At 44.2% G+C, this 25,728-nt stretch overlaps 1 protein-coding gene across 8 annotated transcripts in view; it reads right to left on the bottom strand.

The window, feature by feature from the left end:
- Dnmt1 (DNA methyltransferase 1) overlaps positions 1-13,099 on the bottom strand; it is a 45,037-nt gene extending 31,938 nt beyond the window's left edge. For 5 of the 8 annotated variants that reach the window (XM_046437617.2, XM_046437621.2, XM_046437622.2 and 2 more), the window contains exons 1-6: positions 12,873-13,098; positions 4,697-4,733; positions 3,851-3,958; positions 3,444-3,660; positions 2,792-2,867; positions 1,207-1,279 (exon numbers count right to left, since the gene is read on the bottom strand). In XM_046437617.2, coding sequence (XP_046293573.1) covers positions 1,207-1,279; positions 2,792-2,867; positions 3,444-3,660; positions 3,851-3,958; positions 4,697-4,733; positions 12,873-12,952 — 591 coding nt within the window. In that variant the 5' untranslated portion in view covers positions 12,953-13,098. Of the gene's footprint in view, positions 1-1,206; positions 1,280-2,791; positions 2,868-3,443; positions 3,661-3,850; positions 3,959-4,696; positions 4,734-12,872 lie in introns of those variants that run through there. The other 3 variants (XM_046437618.2, XM_046437623.2, XM_046437626.2) reach the window with 3 other exon arrangements.
- Positions 13,100-25,728: the final 12,629 nt, after the last annotated feature.

Raw genomic sequence — 25,728 nt, 5'->3', positions numbered from 1 at the left:
CAGTACTGGGATAAAACAAAGTGGAAGTTTGGGATTCATATCAGGAAGCAACTGTGACTGCCCAGCTAGGACATTAGTTCCTTTCTCAGGTGGATGCACTAGTATACTATTTCCCTAAGGTCATGAGATTTTCCATCTCTAGGTTAACTGTTCATTTAACTTAAAAAGGGATAAAAATATAGTGATGAGGAGGCTGGGAATGTAGTAATGGCATAGTGTTTGCTTGCATGAAGCCCTAGGTTCCATCTTCAGCATCAAAGAAAAGTTACAATAAAAACAAATCTGAACGCTATTTGACAACTAAAGGGTTTGGAGTATATGCCAGCAGTACAGCACTTGCCATGTGTGCACAGACTCCGGGTTGAATCCCATAAACCTATAATTTTTATTTATATATATATATATACACACACACACACACACACACACACACATGACTGTGATAAAGCTGCATGTAATGATACATATGTATCCATACAAGCATGAAAACTGATACCATCTGAATAGTCTGTACCCTGTACCAATGTTAATTTCCTAAGGGTTTGTTGCCATTTGTACCTAACAGTCTGAGATGTTATCACTGGTGAAAAGTGGAACATAGGGTATATGGAACATCCGTGTACTATCACAAGGAACATTTATATATGAAACATCTGATTAGGAGTACACATAAAATTCTGGGGATGGGATGTAATTCAATGGTAAAATACTTGCCTAGCATGTGTGAGGCCCTCAGTTCGACCAACACCAAAATTAAGTTTTTGCCTCCAGATGCTTTTAGACTCAAACTGCAACATCAATTCTTCCTGGGTCCTCCAGCCTGCCAGCCTATCCTGCAGATACCAGCCTGTCTTTTCAGTTTCCACCATCATTTTTTGTGTGTGTTTGTGTGTAAATGGACATAATCTTTAATTTATTTTTATGAGGTGCTGAGTTTCAAACCCCGCTTCACTCATGCAAGGCAATCACTCTACCACCGAGCCACAACCCTGGTCCCAGCTTCCAACCATCTTTGAGCCAAAGAACCACATAGCTTTCTGACATTTTATATGTCTATGTATCATATGTATCAACACACACACACACACACACACACAAACTAGTTGCTTCTCTGGAGAACCCCAGCTTGACAGTATGAACCACATGCTAGGTTATCTAAGCATATATCGATTCTGAACTCTAATTTTTGTGTAATGCCTGCGTTACCTGGTCTTTGTCTTCCTCAGAGTCATCTGAATTTGTTCTTTCAGGTTCTTCCTCAGGTTTCCGTTTAGCAGGGCTGTCACACAGAATCAGGCAACTGTTAGTTCAGAGAGACCCTTGCCCTCCAGTGGGCCCAGAATAACTTGTGGCCCTCCTTCCCAAAAGGACTCAGCCTAATGCAGGACCTAGATGCCTTCTTTCCTCCCAGGAGAGACCCTTATTGGCAGGATGTTGAAAGAGGCTTAAATTCAATATTTCTTTGACAGATTTAGGATAATTCCATTTTGCATGTCCTAAGAAATCATGCATCTAAATACTGAACAATGGCTGCTAATGTCACAAAGAGAAGAGACATCACACACCTGATACACAGTACCATCTATAAAGAACTCAGCCTCGAGGCTGGGGCTGTAGCTCAGTGGTAGAGCTGGGTTCGATCCTGAGCACCACATAAATAAAAATAAGTATATTGTGTCCATCTAAAACTAAAAATATTAAAAAAAAAAAAAAAGAAATCAGCCTCAAAGAATAAAAAGTAGCTGGGCACGGCAATATACACCATAATCCCAGCAACTTAGGAGGCCGAGACAGAAGGATTCCAAGTTCAAGCATGTGTGAGGCCCTCAGTTCGACCAACACCAACAGCAACTTAGTGAGACCCCCATCTCAAAATAAAAGGGCTGGGGTGGATCTCAGTGGTAAAACATCCCTGGTTTAAGTCTTCAGTTAAAAAAAAAAAAAAGTTATGCTAGGTATATAGCTCAGTGGTAGCATACTTGCCTAGCATCCCTACAGGCCCTGAGCTTAATCCTCAGCAGAGGGGGAAAAAAAATTGTAAAAGGCATGAAACAGTATGTTGTTTTTATGTTGGATGACATGTTTGGGATTTGTTTCAAAGTGATACAAATGGCTATTGTTTCATCACCTAACTGTAACTGGAAAAACAAAAGTAGATGAATTCTTCAGAAATGTTGTTCATGCCAGGCGTGGTGGCACATGCCTGTAATCCCAGCAGCTCAGGAATATGAGGCAGGAGGATCACGGGTTCAAATCCAGCCTCAGCAGTGGCAAGGTGCTAAGCAACTCAGTGAGACCCTGTCTCTAAATAAAATACAAAAACGGTTGGGGATGTGGCTCAGTGGTCGAGTGCCCCCGAGTTCAATCCCCAGTACCCGCCCCCCAGAAAAAAGCTGTTATTGGGGCTGGGGTTTTTTTGTTTTGTTTTGTTTTTTTTGTGGCTCAGTGGTAGAGTCCTTGCCTAGCATGTGTGAGGTACTGGGTTTGATTCTCAGCACCACATAAATAAAAGGTGCATCGATAACTAAAAAATATCTTTAAAAATGCTGTTTATGAATGTCAACAAAAACTGCAAGATGAAAACCTATGCAGGGAGTGTAGCTCAGGAGGAGAGCACTTGCCTAGCATATACCAGGCCCTGGATTCTATCTCAGCACAGTGCAAAAAAACGGGGGGAAAAAAATCTATGCAACATAAAAGTTGGCACTGATAAATTATAAACTATTCCATTCATGTTTTACCAAAAGCCATGCACCAAGAAAAAGTAGCAATCCATTCATTATATACTGACCCTTTTGTAAAATGAGATGTGATGGTGGTCTGCCTGGTCGTTCTCCTCGTAACCATGGGACTAGATGAAGCTTCAGCTGTTTAAGGAGGGAAAAAAAGAAACAAGAAAAGGCCGCTATGAAAAGATAAGTCCACGCATGGCCCTAGCTATTGCAGAAAGTCAGATTGAGGCTTAAGTATCCTGAGGTTTTAGATTCTAGTCAATAACCAGCAGGAGGACTGCAAATTCAAGGCTAGCCTCAGTAACTTAGAGACCACTTCAAAATAAAAAAAAAAAGACTGGGGATGCAGCTCCATGTAAAAGGCATCTAGGTTTAATCCCTAGTACCAAAAATAATTCAAAATATGTTTTTCAGCAAGTATGGACATTATAAAGTTGAAAAAGCCCGGAACCGTTGGAACTCAGGAAACATCTACCCAAGTCTAAGTTAGGAAGTACACACACACACACACAAAAAAAAAAAAACCCCAGAAGTATTGGGGAGTAGCTCAGTGGTAGAGAGTGCACTTAGCATGTAGGAGGCCCTGGGTTCCACCCCCAGCACGAAAAAAGAAAACAAGAAGACGCTGCCCAGGGGTGCATGAGTCAAAGTCTGTGCCCTCGTGCGTATCATAACCTCCTCCAAGGTTGGAAATGAGCCAAGGGTTCTTACCCTTAGTCTCGCTATCAGACTTGCTTCTTCTGGGTCCACGAGGTTTGGAACCGGATTTGGGGGCGTTTGGTTCTGACATTTTCACTCTCCTGTCTGCACGGCTTCCTTGGCTCCCGTTTTCTAGATGGCCGTTCGTTTCTCGACTGACAGTATGAGCTCCGTTCTCCAAGGACAAATCTTTATTTAAAAGGGATTTGACTTTAGCCAGGTAGCCCTCCTACAGCAGGAAAGGATAATTTAAGTAGCAGTGAATGTAAACAAATGGCAATAAGAACAAGGGAACAAATACATGCGTTTCCTTTACAATCATCAGGCAACAGGAGCGGGGGTTTCTCCAACTCCTTGGTGACACACAAGTTACAGGGAGATGTTTCTTCTGGTAGCCAAGATGCTGGGAACTGACTTACCTCAGATAATTCTTCTTTATGTAATTTGGTTTCCAAATCACATAACTGATTCTTTATTTCTGTTTGCAGAAATTCATGCAAGAGATTCAATTTCTCCTTCACACACTCCTAAGGGAAGAATATATGTTCATCAGCCCCCAAACTCCCAAGATATTAACTAATGGGCTAATACACAAGTAACCGAACCACCTGGTCACATCACAATGACTGAACGGCAGGCAGCACCGACTCAGCCAACACACTAAAAAAAAAAATGGTCAGTTCTCCATATTCACAGGTTCTGATTCTAAGTATTCAACCATCCTCAGATGGAAAATATTCTTAAAAGAATTTCATCTGGGTTCAATGGAGTGGCACATGCCTGTAATCCCAGCCAGTCAGGATGCTGAGGCAAGAGGACTGCAAGTATGAGATCAGCCTCAGCAACTGAACAAGACCCTGTCTCAAAAAAAAGGGTGGTAGAAGGAAAGGAGAGGGAAAGTGCTAGGGAGTGTTATTAGTGGCCAAATATTATTATATTGTGTGCATGTACGAATATGTAACAAATCCCACCATTCTATAAAACTAATGCACCAATACAAAATGTGTAAAGAAAAAAAAGTGAACTGGAGATATTAGTGATAAAGCACCCTGGGTTCAATCTCTAGTACCAACTCCCCCCACAAAAAGATTTTCTTGTCTTTATTCCCTAAACAATACAGCACAACAACTATGTACATAGCAGAGCATTAACATGGCATTTGTCATCTCTAGATGACTTAAAGTCATTTGAGCCCAGGAATTCAACCTAGTAAGACTATCTAAAAAACAAAAAAAACAAAAAAAAACCCACACTCTGGAGATTACCTTTTCCGTTAAGCTGTCTCTTTCCAAGTCTTTGAGCCTGGTGGAATAAAATAAGGGAGGATGAAACACTCATGTAAAAACTTCATTTAGCTGTAAGAATACCACAATTTTAATGAATTTTGGAATTAAGCTTAAAATGATAGAACATAAATAGGGCGGCTTTCCCCCATCCCCCACGATGTGTAGTGTGTGCTTCCACGATGCCTACACAAGAAGTCATCTGTGAACTGAGCAAGGCTGCCTTTTTGAGGTTGGTTTTCTGGAGATAATGAGGACAACACGGGAACTCTAGAACAGAACAGATGTTATTTAAAAAGGTATCAGGCCAGGCATGAGACCAGCCTCAGTAACTTAGCAAGGCTCTAGGCAATGGAGTAACACCCTGTCTCAACAAAGGCTGGGGATGTGGCTCAGTGGCAGAGTGCCTCTGGGTTCAATCCCCAGTGCGCACACACGGTATCGGCAGCCAGGTTCCTTCTGTAAATTAGAAGACAGCTGGTCTGATCTTTCTCCAGAGCCCTTAAGGGTGTGCCACAGAGTGGTCAGTGCTACAATGAGTGGACCAGGGTCACACTAAGGAACAGGCAGCGAATGTTCCATAGGCCAGAGAAGGTGGCAACATTCTCATTGAGGAGCTAATTAAATTGGAGGTCAAGGCATCTGAGCAGCGGAGTGCCCCACCCTGCACACGGGAACTAGAGACCAAGTTAGGAGAGTGGGCTGGCTCCCCAAAAAGCTCATCCTTCAGAATACATGCACCTCATCCATATTTATTCCCGTTGTTCAGAAGAGCAGAACTGTCAAGTTTTGGTGGAAAATCTGATTATTGAAGACAGTGGCTTGCCATTGCTGTAGGGGAAGGAGAAACTGAAGGAATGAAGACACCAAGGAGAGCGAGATGAGTGGAAAGGCTGTTGTCCCCAGCCAGTGCTGACTACAGAGAGTGAGGTAAGAACAGGTCTAACCAGTTGGGTGGGTGACTGTCCATGGAGGGCACCCTGTGGCGGCACCAGGCCTCTGCCATCTCTGGATTCTCCCACCCAGCGCCACAAAGACTAGGTGCTCAGTTATCACTAGCCAAGGGGCAGAAATAGCTCTCCCTGGCTGGCCGCCGCAGAGGCCTAGAACAAACAGCAAAGCCAGGAATTCGAGTGATGTGTCTGGCCTGACCACTGCCACACACTGGCTGCTGTGGGAGCAGTGCACTCACTTTCTTCAAGTGCCATTCATGTCTGTAGGCACCAACTGTATACCAGGCCCCAATTCCAGGCTGGGTGGCTGGATGGGTGCCACCAAGCAGGGACTTTCTGACTTGCTGGGTGGTCAGGAAAAAGACGCTTGGCTCACTGTGGGCACAGTGGTGATATACACTGTATGTTATATGGACTGTAACTTGGGCTTGGGAACCTTTGGAATAAAGACCTTCAGGAGCAAGGGCTGGGGTATGGCTCAGTGGTACAGCACTTGCCTAGCATGCACAAGGCCCTGGGCTCCACCCCCAGCACTGCAGGAAGAAGTGGGAGAATTCCAGAAGCACGTGAAGCCCCTTGCAGGCAAAAATGTCTTCCTATTCCCATAGCAACTGTCCAGGGAGAGCCTGCGATAAGGACAGCTGTAGAACTGGGCATCACCAGCCAGAGGCATACACGCTACTGCAGCAGCATTACTTTTGCCTTCTCAGTCACTTGGTTTCTTGGTTTGGGGCAGTGATAGGGATCAAATCCAGGGACTCATGCATGCGAAGTAGTACTCTACCACTAAGCTTCACTCCCGGCTCTGGTCACTGTTTTCAAAGTGGCAGGACATAGCTTCTACCCTGACTAGCTGAACAGTGCCTGAATCCTGAGGTTATCCCAGGTATTAGGGACATGGCTCAAGAGACTGTACAGCCCACCAAGGTGCCCTTTTCAGCCATCTCTTACACCTGGGCATTAAACAGACCTGCAGGTCTGAATTCTTTCAATCTTGCTATACACTGGGATATTTGGCCTGGCAAAGAGCAACACATCTTCACGGGGCAAGATATTTTAAGGCATCTGAAGATTGCATTTATCCTTCCTGTCCCCAAAGTGAACCACAGCAGGATCCCAGGAGCTAGTGGGAAGGAAGCTGGCCACTGGGTACGGCTTTCCTCCCTGCCACCAGGCCTTTGCTTGAGTTGGTCCTTCCCCTAGTGACATTTATGCCATCCCATGCCCACTTGACAGTTATAACTAGGAGGATTAGAAATGGAGCAAGACTTAGCAGAGGACTCAACTCTATATAACCTTAGCTCTCTGCCCACCTGATATCTCATGATTCATTCCCAATTGTATTCCTCAGAGATCAGTCATAAGAAATATAGAACCAATATGAAGTAAGGCAATACCCCACAGTCAACATCTGAGCACTTTCCCAGAGAAAGGGCAGTCAGGCCACCAAGGAGGGACTCAGGGCAACCAAGAGCTCCTTATGACCTGGGCAGAGGGAGCTGTCCAAGCTGGAGCACCAGGGTACTGAATGTCACTTAGGAGACACCCAAGAAACAGACAAGCATACCAGGTCAGAAAGGCAAGACCAGAGAGTGAAGGATGGTGACAGCCTGAAGGAGGTCAGGGATGTCAGGCTAAAAATCATGAGTTCTGTTCCCCAGTCAACAAACCAGAGGAATCACAGGGGAGGGAGAAACCATGATACCAGAGTCATGCTTTAGAAAAACTGATCTGGCAGAGGCACACTATAACCAGGTACAGGTGGTGAATGCCTGTAATCCCAGCTACTCAAGGGAGTAAGACAGGAGGATCACAAGTTTGATGACAGTCTAGGGAACTTAGGGAGGCCCCGTCTCAATAAAAAGGGTGGGGATGTAGCGAGTGGTAGAATATCTCTGGGTTTGATCACTAGCACCCCAAAACCTGGAGAAGGCAAAATTACAAAATGTTAAATTACTCTAACATCTAAGCCAGATATGTTGGTGAGAAACATGGGTTAGGCAATAGGAGTGGGCTATGTAAGAGAAGTTCTAAGACTCAACCCTGCTTAAGAATGCCACAGGCAAGAGGGAACTAGCCAATGGTATTTGCAGAAGGCAAACAGTAAATACCCCAAAGATATTCATACCCCAACCTACGGAATCCATGAATATTCTTTTATGTGGCAAAAAGGACCCTGCAGATGTGATTGTTCAACAGCCCTTGAGATGAAGAGATTATCCTGCATGATCTGTGGGCCTGATCTAATCTCTAATCTAGCCCTTAGCAGCACAGAACCTTCCAGCTGTATTTCAAAAGAAATGTGACTATGGAAGAAGGGTCAGAGAGATGTGAGGATGCAACCTGCAGTTGCTGGCTTTAAAGATAAAGGAGACCATGAGCCAAAAGATGAGACAGCCTTTCAAAGGCTGGGAACAGCCTTCAGCTCAGAGTCAACAAGAAAATGGAGGTCCGAGTCCTACAACTGCAAGGAACTGAATTCAGCCAACGCCCGGGACAGCAGGAAACATTCTCCCCCAGAGCTTCCAAAAAGGAATGCAGCCTGCGGACACCGTGATTTTTCATCCAGTGAGACCAGTTTCAGGCCTGCACAACCTATGATAATAAACATTTGATGTTTAAACCACTGAGTCTGTCAATTTGTTATGGCAGCAACTAAAAAACTACCAAATTCTAAACTTCTTGGTGGAGAGAAAGGAGAGTACACAGGCTGTAACTTTTAGTAGTGAACAGCGGCTATGAATTTGTTGTTGTCTGCAGTGTGAAAGACCAGATGCAGGACCTCAGATGCTAGGCGAGCCCTCTACCACAGCTCCAGCCCAGCCCCGCAGCAGCTAAGGAGACGATTATTCAGCAACTAGAAATTAGAACTGGCACTCGAGATAGGCATTAAAATTGGCATCTCCAGCTGGTACCCCAACTGCTAAAAGTAGTTGTAGGACTGGAATGGAAGGAATAAAATGGAAGTCGGGGAAGAGAGGGTCCCTGGTGGTATACACCTCAAGAAATCGAAAGTTAAGAATTGAGAAGCAAGATATTGAGAGATAAAGGAAGACAAAGCCACCACATCTCTTAAGAGAGAAGAATCTCTAGGAGTGGTGGTGCACATCTGTAATCCCAGCGACCTGGGAGGCTGAGGCAGGAGGCTCACAAGTTCAAGGCCAGCCTCAGCAACTTAGCAAGTCCCTAAGAACTTAGGGAGAGCTTGACTCAAGATTTAAAAAAAGACTGGGGATGTGGCTCAGTGACAAAGCTCCCTGGGTTCAATGCCTAGGGGGAAAAAAAAAAAAGGTTTAAGAATAGGACTGGAACCGAGTGTGGTGGCACTTGCCTATAAACCCAGCAACTCTAGAGGCTGGGGCAGGAAGATAAAGTTTGAGGCCACCCTGGACAACTCAGCAAGACCTTCTCAAAATTTAAAAAAGGCTGCAGAGGCCAGGCACAGTGGTGCATGGCTGTAATCCCAGTGGCTCAGGAGGCTGAGACGGAGGATCATGGGTTCAAAGCCAGCCTCAGGGAGACCCTGTCTCTAAATAAAATAGAAAAGAGGACTGGGGATGTGGCTCAGTGGTTGAGTGTCCCGAGTTCAATCCCTGAGTACCAAAAAATAAAGTTAAAAAAAAAAATAAGAAGGGCTGAAGATATAGCTCAGTAGTAGTAACCTGCCACTCAGGTGTAAAGCCATTGGTTTAATCCCCAGCAAAAGAGAACAAGCCCAGGGCCGGAAATGTAGCTCAGTGATATAGCACTTGCCTAGCTAACATGTGGGGCCCTGGATTCCACCCCCAGCACCACTTAAAAAAAAAAAAAAAAAAAGAGCCCAGATGATTCCAGAAGAAGCCAGCCAACAAATAAGGTTGGAATAAGAAGTAAACCTATCCCTGTATCCCTCATCTCCTGCAGACTACATGGCCACACTAACATCTGCCAGGGTATCAGATCTGTACATACAATATAAATTATGCTTCCCTGATAGAAGTGAAATACAAGGTTGAGCACACGATAACAAGCGATAAAGACCTCCAGGCAGGCGCTTCAACACACCTACACCTTGTACTAAATCTGTAATACCATAAAGGGGCAGCCCCATCCCCATTTTATAGATGGGGCACCAGCACCAAGAGGTTAGATGGCTTTGCCACAAAGATGGTAAGGGATGGTACAGGATTTGAACCCCTGTAGTTTGCATCCCTAAAATCCTACTGTAGGGAAGAACTAGAAAAGATAAGTCATTTTTGCTCTTTTCAACATCTGCTCTGTAGCGGCCATGAAATTAAGAGGTAAGGTTCAAAACCCAGTTTAATCACAGAATGACTAGCAGATAAGAAAGCTGTAGTAATTACAAAGGCTAATCAGCAGGGCTGGGTGTGTAGCTCAATGGCACAGTGCTTATTCAGCATGCATGAGGCAGAGCTCAATCCCCAGCATGGGCAAAAAAAGAAAAAAAAAAAAAACAAACGATAATCAGCCATGCAGAGGCTGCTGCTAGAATCGTAAATCTAGGCTTCCTTACAGGAAAAATCTGACTGCAAACTCTTAAAGAGTCTCATGTGTATGTGCACCAAGCTGCAGATACAATGAACAAGGCAAACATGGTCTAATGCTACTTGAAATAATAAAACTCAAGTAGCAAAGGCAACAAGCAGAGTAAACAGAGATCAACACCCTTCTAGGCCAGGGGTGCACATCAGAAGTAGAGCTCTGTCCTAGCACGCCACGCAAGGCCCTGGGTTCAATATCTAGACAACAAGCTAATGGTTATTTTTAAAATGAATTCAAGGCTACTTATTGCAGGGAAGCCAGACTATTTTTAAGGGGAAGGGTTAAGAATGGATAAGGCTGTGGGGTGCAGATCAGTGGTAGAGCACATGCTTAGTAAGTGAGGGACCCTTGTTACGATGGTGGGGGGAGGGGATGGACAGAAATCAATTTGGGGAAGGGGTCGGTGGCATCCGGCCTCATGCTGGTTGCTCTGTATGGACCTGAGAGTCACCAGGGAACCCGAGAGAAGGCATGTGCGGTTTATGAGAAGAGCACAAGATGAGGTGGGGAGGTCAATGGGAATTCTGGCCAAGTGTGCAAGGAAGTGTATGGAGCAGGGAAACTACTGGCTCCAACTGGTCTTTTAACAGGATCACAGTTTCTACTTTGTAGAAGACATAACTGAAAGCTAGGAATATAGATCAGTGGTAGAGCACTTACCTAGCAAGCAAAAGGCCCCAAGTTCCACCCATAGAACCACACCAAAAAAAAAAAAAAAAAAAAAAGCAAACCAAAAAAACACCAGAAGACAAAGGGGAGATCACGCTTATGGAGCAAATGATGGCAACGTCAACTGGGTTAAGAACAACCAGGCTGAAGAAAATGTGGCTTGCCCTGAAAGATGACTATTTTTGGTACTTGAGACTATAACAAGAAGGGGGGGTGCAAACTTCTGAACTGTTAATATCATGAAGCCAGGTACTCCGATTATTTCATTTGAAATCAAGTTCTATTTTGTGGGTAGGGGGCATGTGGGGGATACAGACTCAATAAGATGTAAACTTTCTAACTGTGGGTTCAGAAGTATTGTGAAAGGCTAGGGTTGTGGCTCAGTGGTAGGGCACTTGCCTCGATTCTCAGCACTGCATATAAATAAATAAAATAAAGTCCACCAACAACTAAAATATATATTTTAAAAAAGTGTGAAGCTGGGCACGGTGGTGCACGCCTGTAATCCCAGCAACCCAGTAGACTGAGCTAGAGGATTCTGAATTCAAAGCCAGCCTCAGCAATTTAGCCAGACCCTTTCTCTAAAATTAAAAAAAAAAAATTGAAAGGGGGGGGGGGCACTGAGGATGTGGCTCAGTGGTTAAGTGCCCCTGGCTTCAATCCCTAGTACCAAAAAATAGGGTGAATCAGGCTGAGTGTGGGAGCCCATGCCTGTAATCCCAGCAATTTGGGACGTTGAGGCAGGAGGATCTCAAGTTTCAGATCAGTCTCAAGCAACTGGGAGGCTCTAAGTAACTTAGTGAGACCCTGTCTCAAAATAAAGAGCTGGGAAGTGGCTCAATGGGAAAGTACCTCTGGCCTCAATCCCCCTTACCAAAAAAAAAAAAAAAAAGAAAAGTGTTAAAGGGAAGTAGTATGAATCAAATAGCCCCCTTCCTACTTCATTCTCCAAAGCCCAAATCAAAACTCGCCAAATCAAAATATCACAGGGTACAAGCCGGTGGAAATAAAAGATGGTGAAATTAAGTTCACAAATCTAGATGAAGTGTCCAGATCCAGCCAGGGTTCCCATGACTAATGCGCACCTCATTTGGAACAAGTTTTTCAGGAATGAATGGATGTCCTTCAGCAAGAGGCCAGGCCATCTTCCCGCCAATCCCTGTGCACAGAAGCCCTACGAGGGCAAGCACTGCTGGGGGCGGGGGGGGGTCCCCTCCATCAGCCGTCATCCCTCACTTATTCCTAGGTGCACACTGGACACTGACCAATCCTCGCTGTGAAGGCTTCCTTGAGGCCCAAGGCTTATGGGCGCAGATTTACTATCAGAGAGACCAGCTTGCATGCTGCCCAGGCCTGACATGCACTCTAAGCGCTCCTTCTGAAACACAAGTTCCCCCGCGGGGCAAGGACCTTGTAGTCCCAGGTGAGGGACAGAGCCCGGGTGGAAGACACCCGGGACCCCGAGCAGTAACGTCCATCTCTGGAAGCCTCCATCAGGATGCACAGCTCAGGGAGAGGAGGAAGCATCAAAGGAGATGCCCAAGGGTCCCCAAGCACCCGAGGGGAGCCAGCCGGGCACCGGAAGTGGAGGCCGGAGTACCCGGACTTAGGGGTGTCTGGAGGCCCTGGGCTGCCCACTTCCTGAGCGACTAGGCTGGCGGCGAGAGCGCGGCCCATAGCTGCTCGGGTAGGGGAGCCGCCTAGACGAACCCAAAGCTTGTTCTATTTGGGGATCAGAAAAAAAAAAAAAATCCAAGTTTTTAGTCACCAAGGAGTTTAGAGGGACCTCGGCCCATTTTGGCGCCAAACAGCAAGGGGAGCGCGCAACCGGAAGTGCCACCCTGCCCGCGCCAACAGCCGCGCGCCGCCTCATCCCTACGCATGCGTGCCCGGCTGTCAGCAGCGGCTTCGGGCCACCTGGAGGGAAAGCGACCCCCCACCCTAATGCTTTGCCTCTCCCCCTCCCTGGGCCGACTGTCCCCCACAATACGTACCGCCTGCGGACATCGTCAGGCAGGGAGATGGCCGGGATGGCCAGCGCGGGCACCCGGGCTGGGGCGGTGCGGGCCGGCATCTCGGAGACTGCAGCAGACGCGGCAGCAGAGCAGACAGCCCCAGCTTTTCGCGCGGAAACTGACGGGGAGGGGCGGCGAGCGGAGGCAGCGCGTACCACCCTTGCACGGGGCACGGGGGAAGGAAGGACGTACCATATGCGGGCAGACAGAGCGGAGCGGGCTGTGCTCCGAGGCTGCGCATGCGTGAGGCGGGCATGCACCCCCCCCAGAGCAGTGGGTTCGTCCAAGCTCCTCTAACATTTGCAGTCTAGGGGGCGCAGTGTCGGAGACAGTCATTCATTCATTCTTGCGGGCCTGAGGGCATGCGGGCATGCGGGCATGAGGGCAGTGGAGCCTCCAGCAGTTCGAGGGAATTAAAAGCCCGCATTTGAGCTCTTGAGTTACAGCCCTCAGTTCCAATCCAACCTCCATTTGTTCACAGTATGACCTTGGGCTGAACACTTTGACTCAGCCTCAGTGTTCTCTTTATAGATCGGGCTAATAGCACCTACTCCAGAAAATCTTGAGGATACCCAGAATTTGTAGCCAACACCAAGGATCTCACACTGTAGGGAGGCGAGGGAACACCTCCACGGCCTGTCTATTTGATACAGCACCAAATCATAAGAAGATGGGCTGTTGAATATCTGGTTCTGGGAAAACTTACAAAAGAAAGAAGTTAGGGCTGGGGCTATAGCTCATGGTAGAGTGCTTGCCTCCATGCATAAGGCCCTGGGTTCAATCCCCAGCACCACAAAAAAAAAAAAAAGAAAAAAGTTAGATCCCAACCTCTCAAAATGGATTAAAGAACTAAATGTAAGCCCTGAAACCATAGACTATATAAGAAAACATGGAACTAGAGAGGAAACCATGAGGGAAAGCTTCATGATATTGAATTTGACAATACTTGAATATAACAAAAGCTAAAATACACAAATGAGTCTACAAACTTGAAAACATCTGCACAGCAAATGAATCAACCAACAGTGGAACAGAAACAAACAACTGAAATGGGATAAAAATGGTTCAGCCACTATAGAAAACAGTATGAAATTTCCTCAAAGTTAAAAATAGAATTTTGTGATCCCACAGTCCCACTTCTGCCTGGCACCATCACAGGGTACAAGCCCATGGATTGTGTGTTTTAGCTTCCAGTCATGTATTCACAGAATTAAAAAACAGGATCTTGTGGTATTTGCACAACCATCTTCATTGAAGCACTACTCACAATAGCTAAGAGGTGAAATCAAAATGTCCATCTACAGATGAGTGGGTAAAGAAAATGTGTCATATAGGGGCTGGGGGTATAGATCAGTTGGTAGAGTGCTTGTCTTGCAAGCCCAAGGCCCTGGGTTCAATCCCCAGCACCAAAAAAAAAGAAAAAGAAAATGTGGCACATACAGTGAAATATTATTCAGCCTCAAAAAATAAATCCCATCTCAGGCTGGGGTTGTGGCTCAAAGGAAAAGTGCTCGTCTAACATGTGTGAGGCACCGAGTCAATCCTCAGCACCACATAAAAATTAAAATATTGTGTCCACCTACAACTAAAGAATATTAAAAAAAAGTATTCCCATCTCATGCTTCAAGATGACTGAACCTGGAGAACAAATGAAATAAGACAGTCATGAAAAGATAGATACAGGATTCCATTTCTATGAGGTATCTAAAGTCAAAATCTTAGAAACAGAAAGCGGAATGGCAGCTACCAAGGATGAAAAGGAGTGGAAAAAGGGGAATTGTTCAATGCATGTAGAGTTTCAGTTTCATGAAATGAAAAGTTTCCAGAAATCTGTTGCACAATATGCATATAGTTAACACTACTGAACTGTACCCTTAAAAAGGGTGAAGATGGTAGCTAAGGTAAAACACTGAGCCTGTAGTCCCAGCATTAGGGAGACTGAAGCAGAGAATCACTCGAGCTCAGGGCCAGCCTGAAGCAAGATCCTAAAGTCTCTAAAGAAAAGGTAAATTTTGGAGTTGGGATGTAGCTCTTTGATAGAGCACTTGCCTAGCATATGTAAGTGCCCTGGGTTCAATCCCTAGTAACACACACACACACACACACACAAAAAAAAAAAGATCGATTTTAGGTGGCTTTTTATTGCAATAAAAAAAGAAGAAACTAGGGATGGGGATATAGCTCAGTGGCAGAGCACTTACCTAGTAACAGCCAAGCAATGGGTTCAATCCCCAGTACCACAAAAACTTAGGCCAGATACAGTGGTGCACATCTATAATCACAAGAGGAGGCCAAGGCAGGAGGATTTTAAATTTGAGACTAGCCTTAGCAGCTTAATGAGGCTATGTCCCAAAATAAAAAGAGCTGGGGATGTAGTTCAGTGATAAAGCATCCCTGCTTCAATCCCTAGTACGAAAAACACTATTTAGGTTTTTTTATTAAGATTTTTTTAATGTGGTATTTTATCTCTGACGAAGTTCTAGTATGGCATGTTAAGTTGGACATATTTTTATATTTTTGTACCAAAGTATTTGGTATCCCAAAATGTCCAACCTTGTTATGCATCAATCACATATGGCAGGTTGCTGGAACACTGAAAAATCTTAATGTTTTTAATCTTAATATTTTGGTTAAAGTAATTTTAATGTTTTATGTTAATTTTAGAATTGATAAATATAAAATTAACAACTTTCTTTTATTGTGCTACTGGGGATTAAACCCAGGAGCACCGAGCCACATCCCCAGCCCTTATTTATTTTGAGACAGGGTCTTGCTAAATTATTGAGAGTGTCACTGGGTCGCTGAGGCTGGCCTCAAACTTGCAATACTCCTGCCTCAGCCCAGGTAGCTGGAATTTCAGGCATGCACTACTATGCCTAGCCCAAAATAAATACATATTAATTTAACATCTAATAGAACTTATAAATGGTCCTAAATAGCTCTTTAGAGTTATTTAATTTGGTGCTTAACAACCCTAAAGAGAAGCACAGGTTTATTTTCCCTCCCCTGAAATGCTTGGGACCAGAAGTATCTTGGATTTCAAAGATTTTTTTTTTTTTTTAAGTTGGGGATATTTGCATATATACAACAATATCTTAGGGAGGGGATGCAAGTCTAAACATGAAATTATGTTTCATATATAAGTCTCATACACATCCTGAATATAATTTTTAATATTTATTTTTTTAGCTTTTTTTCTAATGTTGATGTACCTTTAGTTTATTTATTTATATGCAGTGCTGAGAATCAAACCCATTGCCTCACACATGCTAGGCAAGTGTTCTACCACCGAGCCATAACCCCAGCCCCTATTTTTTAATATTTATTTTTTAGAAGTAGCTGGACACAATACCTTTAATTAATTATTTATATGTGGTGCTGAGGATCAAACCCAGGGCCTTGCACATGCTATGTGAGCAATCTACCACTGAACCACAACCCCAGCCCCCAGAATATAATTTTGTACAAGTTTGTTTTTAAAAAAAAAAAACAATTTTGGGCAAGAAAGTTTCATGGCATGGAATTTTCCATTAGTGACAACATATTCATACTCAAAGTTTTGGATTTTGGAATCAGATTTAGGGATTTTTACTTATGTGTACTTGCTGGGAATTAAGTAGAAGCCTCATACACAGCCCCCTAGATTTTGGGTTTTATGATTAGGGTTTTATGATTATGTATTAGGACTGCATTTCCTATGGCCTAGGAGATTAGTTACATGGGACTCTGACTCCAAAACTACTTGTTTATACAAGATCATAGATTTCAATCAGCAACCAGATGTCTTTAGTCCAGAGCCTGAATACAAAATGGTGACCCCAGTGTTGGCCACTTGGCCATCCCACAGATGGCCAAAAGAGACAGGACTGGGAAACTTGACAAAGTCATAAACAGGGTAATAGTCACAAGAAAGTTTCAACAGAGTGCAACTCGGGCTCATAGAACTGTCAGTACCTAGCACGTGGGCCTCATATACCTTGGGGAAAGAGGCGCTCGAGGGCAAAAGGAGACTCAATACAAGGGAGAGGAGCTGGGCTTTTGTTTTTCTAGAGCTGGGGAATCAGACCCAGGGCCTTGCACTGCTAGGCAAGTGCTCTACCACCGAGCTACATCCCTGGCCACAGCAGCTGTATTTACTGGGGACTTCCACATGGGCAGATTCTTTATAATACTTGTGTCAACCTTGCTAGGAAGGAATGAGTCTGGTCATTTTATGGATGGGGCCAAGGCTCAGACAAAGTTTGCCCACAGGCTCCCTACAAGTTGAATATAACCTCTTGGTTGTTCTTTGAAACTACAATCCAAATTTTTCTAAAACTCAAATTCTACCTGCTGCAGAGAGTTCTTTCCCCTCCACACTGTAGCTAGGAAAAAAAAAATATTCCATCTTCAGCACCCAGCCTAGATTCATCTGATTCTACTCCACCTCGTTGATCACCAACTTAACTGACCCATTTTTACCCTTTCAGGCTCATGTGCCCCAGGGCCTTTGTTTTTACTGTAATTTCTGCGCAGACCATTCTTCTGGAAAATTTGCACAGCTCACAGTTTGCTTGTGCTTAGAGGCTTTCTCCAGACCTCCTGTAAGCAATAGTTTGCCCTCTATTCACGCCATCTTATTACACCGTTTCTTCATAATAAAAAAAATCTGACCATGGTAAATACTATCTATCCCAACTAGAGCAGAGGTTGGAAACCTTTCTGTAAAAGACCAGATAATATTTTTGGTTTTGTGAGTCACACATTCCCTGATCAAATTGCTCAAGTCTGCTGTGATAGTCCAAGAACAGTCTTAGCAACTTAGCAAGGCCCCATCTCAAAATTTTAAAAAAAGGCATATAGCTCAGGAATAAAGTACTCCTGGGTTCAATCCGGTTCAATCCCCAGTACAGGGTGGGTGGGGCCACAAAGATGGTGGGCCAGATTTGGCTCTCAGGCCTCATGTGTGGAATCCTACATAGACTACATTCTCCAAAGAAATGCAGTTATCAGTTGAATTAATATATAAGGCATGGAAGGTACCCGAAAGAGATAAGACTATACGGGAGTGTAATGAAGCAGTTTTCTGTCCTACAACGTTGTAACTTCCATTTCACAAGGGGAAACTGAGGCACAAACGGACCAGGCTGCAAATCTACTCCATCTCCAGGCCCTATCTTGTTGGCTCTCTCCATCATTTGGCCGGTAGAAATGCCACACAAAGCCATGGGGGTGGTGGACGAAGATATTGAGGGCTTTCCAGAATCTCCTGGAATGAGTAGTTGGACCAACAGAGAGACCCCCCACCCACAGCCTAGAAGACAGGACTCCTTTGAGAGAAGCTACTGAAACCACCAGAAAAAAACCGAACCAGCTTGTGGGTATTCTGTCTGCCTCATCTCTACAACTCTGAAGTCCTGTTCACTAACCACAGCACCCACGAAAGGCTTCCCAGGCCCAAGCCCCTGCTTCCCAGTCATATTCCAGCTCCACCTGAAGGGCTATGCTCCGCAGAGGCCCAGATATCAGCCTGGCCAGGGGCCAGGCTGCCCAAATTTGGCAAGTCTGGAGGAGGAATAGCCACGTGTCCCAAGCCCCAGTCAGAAGGCCAAAGCTGAGTCACTGCAGATGCCAGGGAAATTGTCACAGCAACTGAGCGCGTGCTCAGCACCAGGCCCCCACAGAGGCCCTTGGCGGCAGCTGTAGCACTCAATGACTCAACAGTCTCAACCCCATGGTCCTCAAAAACTCTCCAGACTCGAGTGACTTGCCCAAGCCAGGAATCAAATCCAGGAAAACCCATGGCCTTTGGAGTGTGCTGGACACAGCTGCCTCCTCCTTGTGAGGCCCCTTGAGCAAACTGATTGATGACTGTTTGGGATCACAGGAGGCCAGCTGCCACCCCCTGCAAGCTTTGCCTCACAGAACCCTCCGATCTGGCCCTCCTGGCTCAAAGCTCCCTCAGCTTTCTCCTAGATGCCAGCCCAGGTTGCCCCTCTGCCCCCTCCCCAAGTGTTCAGGAGAAACTTATTAGAAGCCAAATCTGATTAGGACACTTCCTTCCTACCTCATTGAGCACACCTGAAAGACTTCCGAGTCCTCAAGGGAAACGCAGCCCTTCGCAGGCTCCGCTAGCAAAGCCTGACAAAACGCCAATCTATCACACATGGAGCACCTCCAAATTAGTAAGAGACTGTCCCTTTTTTGTTAAGTGAACAAAAGCATCTGAACAGGCACTTTACAAAAGAGGATATCCAAGTGGACAAGGCTCATCTGGAAAGCTGCTCAAGTTCATTAGTCATCAGGGAAATGTAAAATAAAACCTCAATACCCTATCTCACACACACACACCCCAGGACGGCTGCAATGAAAGACAATGTTCAAGTGTTAGCGAGAGCAGAACTCTTTGATGCTGTTGGGGCGAGTCCAAAAATGGTATAGCCACTTTGGAAACTGGTTTGGGAACACCTGCTGAGGCTAGGTATATTCTTGCCCCAGGACCCAGCAATCCAATGACAAGAACAAAATTGTTGAGTTTATTCACAATAGCCCCAAACTGAAGACGGCATAAGCCACAAGGGACAGATAGAGAATACGAAACCTAGCGGGGTCAGAAGCTTTTTCTATCAAGGGTCACATAGTAAATTTTTTAGGATTTGTGGGCTCTACAGTCTGCCACAACTACCAACTCTGCTCTTGTGGCCTCAAAGCAGTCACGGACAATACATAAGTGAGTCAGCATTGTGGTGAGCCGGTAAGATGTAGAGCCACCGAAAATCAATTTCCACACCATTCTCGCGTGTCACAAAAGGTTATTTTTCTTTTTTTCCTTCCACCTCAACCCTTTAAAAATGGGAAAGACACCCATAGTCTGCATGAAAACTGGCTGTGGTTACATTCGGCCCACTAGCCTTACGGGTAGATTTTGCCAAATCCTGCCACATAGTTTCGAGAACCAGGACCTGCCAATCCCATTTAGAACTACAAACGCATCTCAAACGTGGTGGTGCATCAGAGAAGCCAGCCGGGACATACCTACTGACGGTTCCGGTTATAGGAGGCGCCAGCTCTTCTCTCCACAGTTCCCTCCCACTTCTCCCACTCTGGCCATGGCTTTCTCCCCTCCAGGCCACTTACACCGTGTCCCCCTCCTTTAGCTCTGCTCAGGCCTCTCTGGCCAGCCTGGGTCCCACAGCCTCTGCCCTTCATAGCCCTGGAGAAGAACAGCGGTCAGAGCTGAGAGGTGCCTACCTTCTGGAGAATAATGTGAAAACACAGCGTCCGCTCTTGAACCCCAAAGAAAGTCTCCCTCGCCTAGCGAAGGGGGTAGAAATAAGGGCTGGGCCTGCCCACACCAATAAACCAGACGAGTTTCACCTGAGGAGCTTCCGTCCCCAAAATGACCATCAATTAACCACAATTGATTCTCCGAAGGCAATTGCCAAGTTATTAAAACTACCTGGCAAGGAGAGAGAGTTAAGCTCTCCAGTCAGAGTATTGGGGATGTTTCTAGAAGTTTTCCAGTCTCAGACTAAGGAGCCACAACTCATCTGAGCAAATAGAGGGAATGAGAAAGGCACACATGGGGCTGGGGTCGTGGCTCAGTGGTAGAGTGCTCGCCTAGCACATGTGAGGCCCTGGTTTCGATCCTCAGCACCATATAAAAATAAATAAAATAAAGGTATTGTGTCAACTACGACTAAAAAAAAAAAGAAGAAGAAGAAGAAAAGAAAGGCACATACAATTCTTTTAGCCCAGGATTCCACAATCTGGGCACTGTGGAATAAACAATAAATAGAAAAATAAATAAATAGTAAAGGGGCTGGGGATATGGCTCAAGTGGTAGCGCGCTCGCCTGGCATGTGTGCGGCCCGGGTTCGATCCTCAGCACCACATACAAACAAAGATGTTGTGTCCGCCAATAACTAAAAAATAAATATTAAAATTCTCTCTCTCTCTCTTTAAAAAAAATAAATAAATAAAATAAAATAAATAAATAGTAAAGGGAAAGGAGACCTATATGTTAAACAATATTTCAGAGATTCCTTAACAACACCTTTCCTTAATTAAGGGGCTGAATTATCTTTTGTCACATAGGCTGTGTCTTATGCATGTAATGAGCAACATCCCTGATCCCTGCTCACAAGGTGCTACAGCAGCACCCTCCTTGCTAACCTGCCTCCAGCCAGGCAGAACCACCAAACGCCTCCATAAATGGTCAGATGTCTCCTGTCGGGGGAGAATCACTGATTTAACCATGTAGAAATGACATTATATAAAGCACCCGAGCCTTGTCCTAACCATTTGCCTTCTGGACACCTCTTGGATGCCTAAGCCTAAAATCAGCCCCACAACAGCCTTTGGGAAAATTATAAGTCATGGATGGTTCACATCAGGAACAGGGCAATGTAACCAGGAGGAGTCCTGGGCCCTGGAATCAGACTCTCCAGGCCCTGATAGAGCCCAGGAACCTACATTTTTTTTTCACAAGCTGCCTGCTTGTGGACGACATTTTAAAATAATGTTGGGAAGTTCATTACAAGGAGGTTATTGTGTGTGTCAGTATTCTGTCCCTTTTTATTGCTGAATGTTATTCCACTGTAGGGATGTACTCTAACTTGTTTATCCATTCACCAATTGATGGACATTTGGGTTGTTTCCACTTTCAGGCCGTTAAAAATGCTGCTATGAATGTTCACATACAGTCTCTGGAAGACATGTGTTTTCATTTCTCTTGGGGAGGTGGATACCTGGAGTCAGGTTGCTGGGTCTTGTGTGAGTTTGTTTGCCTTTGTACAAAGCTGTTAAACCAACTTCCAAAGCGGCTGTACCATTTTGCATCGGAGGTAGGGATTATTAACATGCCCATTTTTACAGATGAAGAAACCAGGTGAGAGTTGTCAGGTGCCCTGCCCAAAGTCTACTTGAGCTGTCAAGGGTTGCATTTGAGATTCAAATCTAGTTTTTCTAACTTCATGGTCGGCACTGTTAACACTTACACTACAATGGCCACTAAAAATGAATCACATCTGACCAGTATCATTTCCCTCTCCGGTAGAGGCAACTATTTCAGGATAAGACATTTAGGGAAAGGTAATAGGTGTTCGCGGTCTGAATTCGAGGAAAATATGTCAGTTTTGTAGACAAATGGGGAAAATGACCAGGATATGAGGTTAGGAAGATGCGTTAGAAACCCTTTGAAGACTGCTAACAAAACGATGTGTTGCCCATAGAGAAACCATTAGGGAATTCGAGGAATTGACAAAGGGAGGACCAGTTGATGGCATCTGAAACCACAGATCAGTCTTAGTTATCAGTAAAAAGGAGAGATAACCCGACATTGGCCTTCTGATAGACATTTTCTCCACCATTTATAAAGAACTGAAGCCCCAGACTCCCAAAATATTTGTGCATCCTGAGTCTGATTTAGGGCAAAGGAGCACATTAAATAACATCAATCAATGTTATTGTGGGAAGCTCTCCAAGGAAAATCACCTGGTTTCTTCAACAAATGACTTTAAAAAAGTAAGTAAATAGGAAAGGAAAATAAAATCTATATGTTAAACAATATTTCAGGAGCTAAGGTTGTGGCTCAGTGATAGAGCACTTGCTATGCATGTGTGAGACACTGGGTTCGATTCTCAGCATTACATATAAATAAATGAATAAAATAAAGGTCCATCAACAACTAAAAAAAATTCAAAATACAATATTTCAGAGATTCCTTACAACACCTTTCCTTAATTAAATTCCATAAATAAATCTTTTTTTTTGTTCCTCAAAATCATATTTTATTAGTTGTGTAACGTTCCACCAAGTGACACACATAATTTATTAACCTTTTTGATAAGAGTATTCAAGTTTACATTGTTTGGGTGTTTTTGATACCGAAAGGAGTATTTAGGGCTGGGGATATAGCTCAGTTGGTAGAGTGCTTGCCTTGCATGCACTAGGCCCTGGGTTCAATCCCCAGCACCACAAAAAATAAAAATAAAATAAAAATAAAAATAAAAAAAAGAAAGGAGTATTTAGTTCTGCAAACAAGTTCTGGAAATGAAATTGCTGAGGCAGTGGTAAATACAGGCATAAATAAATCTTATTTGGATTCTAATTCAAATGCATTATATGCTAAAGAATAAAACCAGCTAGGCATGGGGGTGCATACCTTAATCCCAGCGGCTCTGGAGGCTGAGGCCTAAGGATCGCAAATTCAAAGCCAGCCTCAGCAAAAGCAAGGCGCTAAGCAACTCAGTGAGATCCCATCTCTAAATAAAATACAAAATTGGGCTTGGGATGTGGCTCAGTGGTCAAGTGCCCCTGAGTTCAATCCTCAGAAATACCCCCCACACACACACAAATAAAACTGATAAATGGGGAACTTTATTATTTTGGTACCCACAGCCCTTTTAATTATTATTATTATTATTTTTTTAAGATAGGGCCTCTCTAAGTTGTTGAGGCTGGCCTTGAACTTGTGATTCTCCTGCTTCAGCCTTCTGAGTCACTAGGATTACAGGTGTTCGCCACTGCACTTGGCTTCTTTTCTTTTAATATTTTTAGTTGTAGATGGACACAGTACATTTTACTTATTTATTTTTATGTCCTGCTGAGAATTGAACCCGGTGCCTCACACATGCTAGGTGAGTGCTCTATCACTGAACCACAACCCCAGCCCTGCACCTAACTTCTAATTGATACTCTTAATAAGTACGATGATGGTATTGTGATTAAGTTTTTTTTTAAATATTTTTCTTTAGTTGTAGATGTACACAATGATTTTATTTTATTTATTTGTTTTTCTGTGGTGTTGAGGATCGAACCCAGGGCCTCACACGTGCTAGGCGAGCGCTCTACCACTGAGCCACAAACCCAAACCTGTGGTTAAGTTTTTTAAGTATTGCTATCTTTTAAAGATAAAAAGAAGAGTATTTACAAATGAAAAGATTTGACCTCTCATATTTGCTTCAGAATATCCGGTGAGTAATAACTGATTCAAGCAAAACTAGATGGAAGTGAAAGCCCTAATGAAAAAGAGCATAGTTAACAGTTTCCAAGTATCTTCCCATAAGACACTTAATAATTGTAAAAAGGAAAATAGTAAATTTAAAGCAGAGAAATCTGGAGGATATTGCTTTAGCCAAGTGATCAAACAAATTTTTTTTCCTGATGCTGAGGATTGCAAGTGATCAATATTAACATTACCACTGATGGGACTAATCAGCATCGGTAATGATACCTATCAGCAGGTTCCTCCTGATAGGATGCAGGGAGAGGGATACAGCCTCACTTCTTCTGAGGTCTTCCTGCTAGACATTCATAGTCTTTATCTAGAGGTAAGGAAATATCAGAGGAAGGGCATTATCCGGACTTCTATTTCTCAAAAATGTCAAGATCATGAAAGACACGATCAAAAAGTGTCCCAGTTGAAAGAGACTAAGAGACAACTGAGTGCAATGAGTGATCTAGGATTTGTTTTCTGCTGTTCAGGTCGATAATGAGACAACTGGTGAAATCTGATTAAGGTTTGCTGATTTCCTGATTTTGAGGCTTTTTGAGGTTATGTAAAAGAATGCTTTGTTCTTAGGAAACTTCGTGAAGTATTTAGATGGATGGATGGATGGATACGTGAACGGATAGACAATGGGAGCCTAAGCTACTAGTAAGTGGCCATCCCTCCTTCTTGACCTGGACCTATTTCCTCTGAAGCTCTTTCACATGAGAGAAATCAATTTCTTTTTCATTTAAGTCACTAATATTTTGTTTATCATTTGCAACTGAGTCTCATCTTGACATCATTGTTAAAAGAAATATATGGATGTTACCATGTCGTTCATAATAGTGGTATGCCCTGTGGGGTTTTGTTATGATGCTGAAAGAGTCTAGAATTGTGATTTCTAATACTGTAACCAATGACCATGCATGGGTATTAAAATTTAGAATTCAGTCTCTGCTTTATGTTAACCACATTTCAAGTGTCCATAGATCTGCCGGGTATGGGTGACACACACCTGTAATCCTAGTGACTCAAAAAGCTGAGATAGGAAAGTCTAAGTTCAGCCTCAGCAATATAGCGAGACCCTCAGCAATTTATTGAGACCCTGTCACAAAATAAAAAATAAAAAGGTGGCTGTAATCACAGCGGCTCAGGAGGCTGAGGCAGGAGGATGGCAGGTTCAAAGCCAGCCTCAGCAAAAGCGAGGTATACCAAGCAACTTAGTGAGACCCTGTCTCTAAATAAACAAATACAAAATAGGACTAGGAATATGGGTCTGTGGTCAAGTGCCCCTGAGTTCAATCCCTGGTACCCCCCCCCAAAAAAAATTAAAAGGGCTGGGGATGTAGCTCAGTGGCAAAGCACTCCAGTACCAACAACAGAAAAAATGTACCCATGGATGTGGATTATGTTCATGTTCTGGATTATGGGGTCTAGAATGTTTCTCAGAGTATGGTTTAAGAATCACTTTTTTTTTTTAAAGAGAGGAGAGGGAGAGAGAGAGAGAGAAAATTTATTTATTTATTTTTAGTTTTTCCGGCGGACACAACATCTTTGTTTGTACGTGGTGCTGAGGATCAAACCCAGGCCACATGCATGCCAGACGAGCGCGCTACCGCTTGAGCCACATCCCCAGCCCTAAGAATCACTTTTGTTCCCCTCATAGTGCTGTGGTTGGAACTCAGGGCCTTATGCATGCTAGACAAGTGCTCTACCACAGAGCTACAAGCCCCAGTCTAAGATGAGTTGCAATAATGACAATAATAATCAAAACTTTTTTTTTCCTGACCAGACATTTTTCAATTATCAGGGTTGCTTAGTGAAAAATGCACATTCCTGGCATCAGGTAAGACCTATTAGATC

Source organism: Marmota monax, unplaced genomic scaffold, assembly GCF_021218885.2.
Source record: "Marmota monax isolate L192 unplaced genomic scaffold, Marmota_monax_Labrador192_F-V1.1 WCK01_AAM20220418_F8-fsc00021, whole genome shotgun sequence".
Lineage (NCBI taxonomy): Eukaryota > Metazoa > Chordata > Mammalia > Rodentia > Sciuridae > Marmota > Marmota monax.
This window is presented reverse-complemented; position numbering and strand designations above follow the sequence as displayed.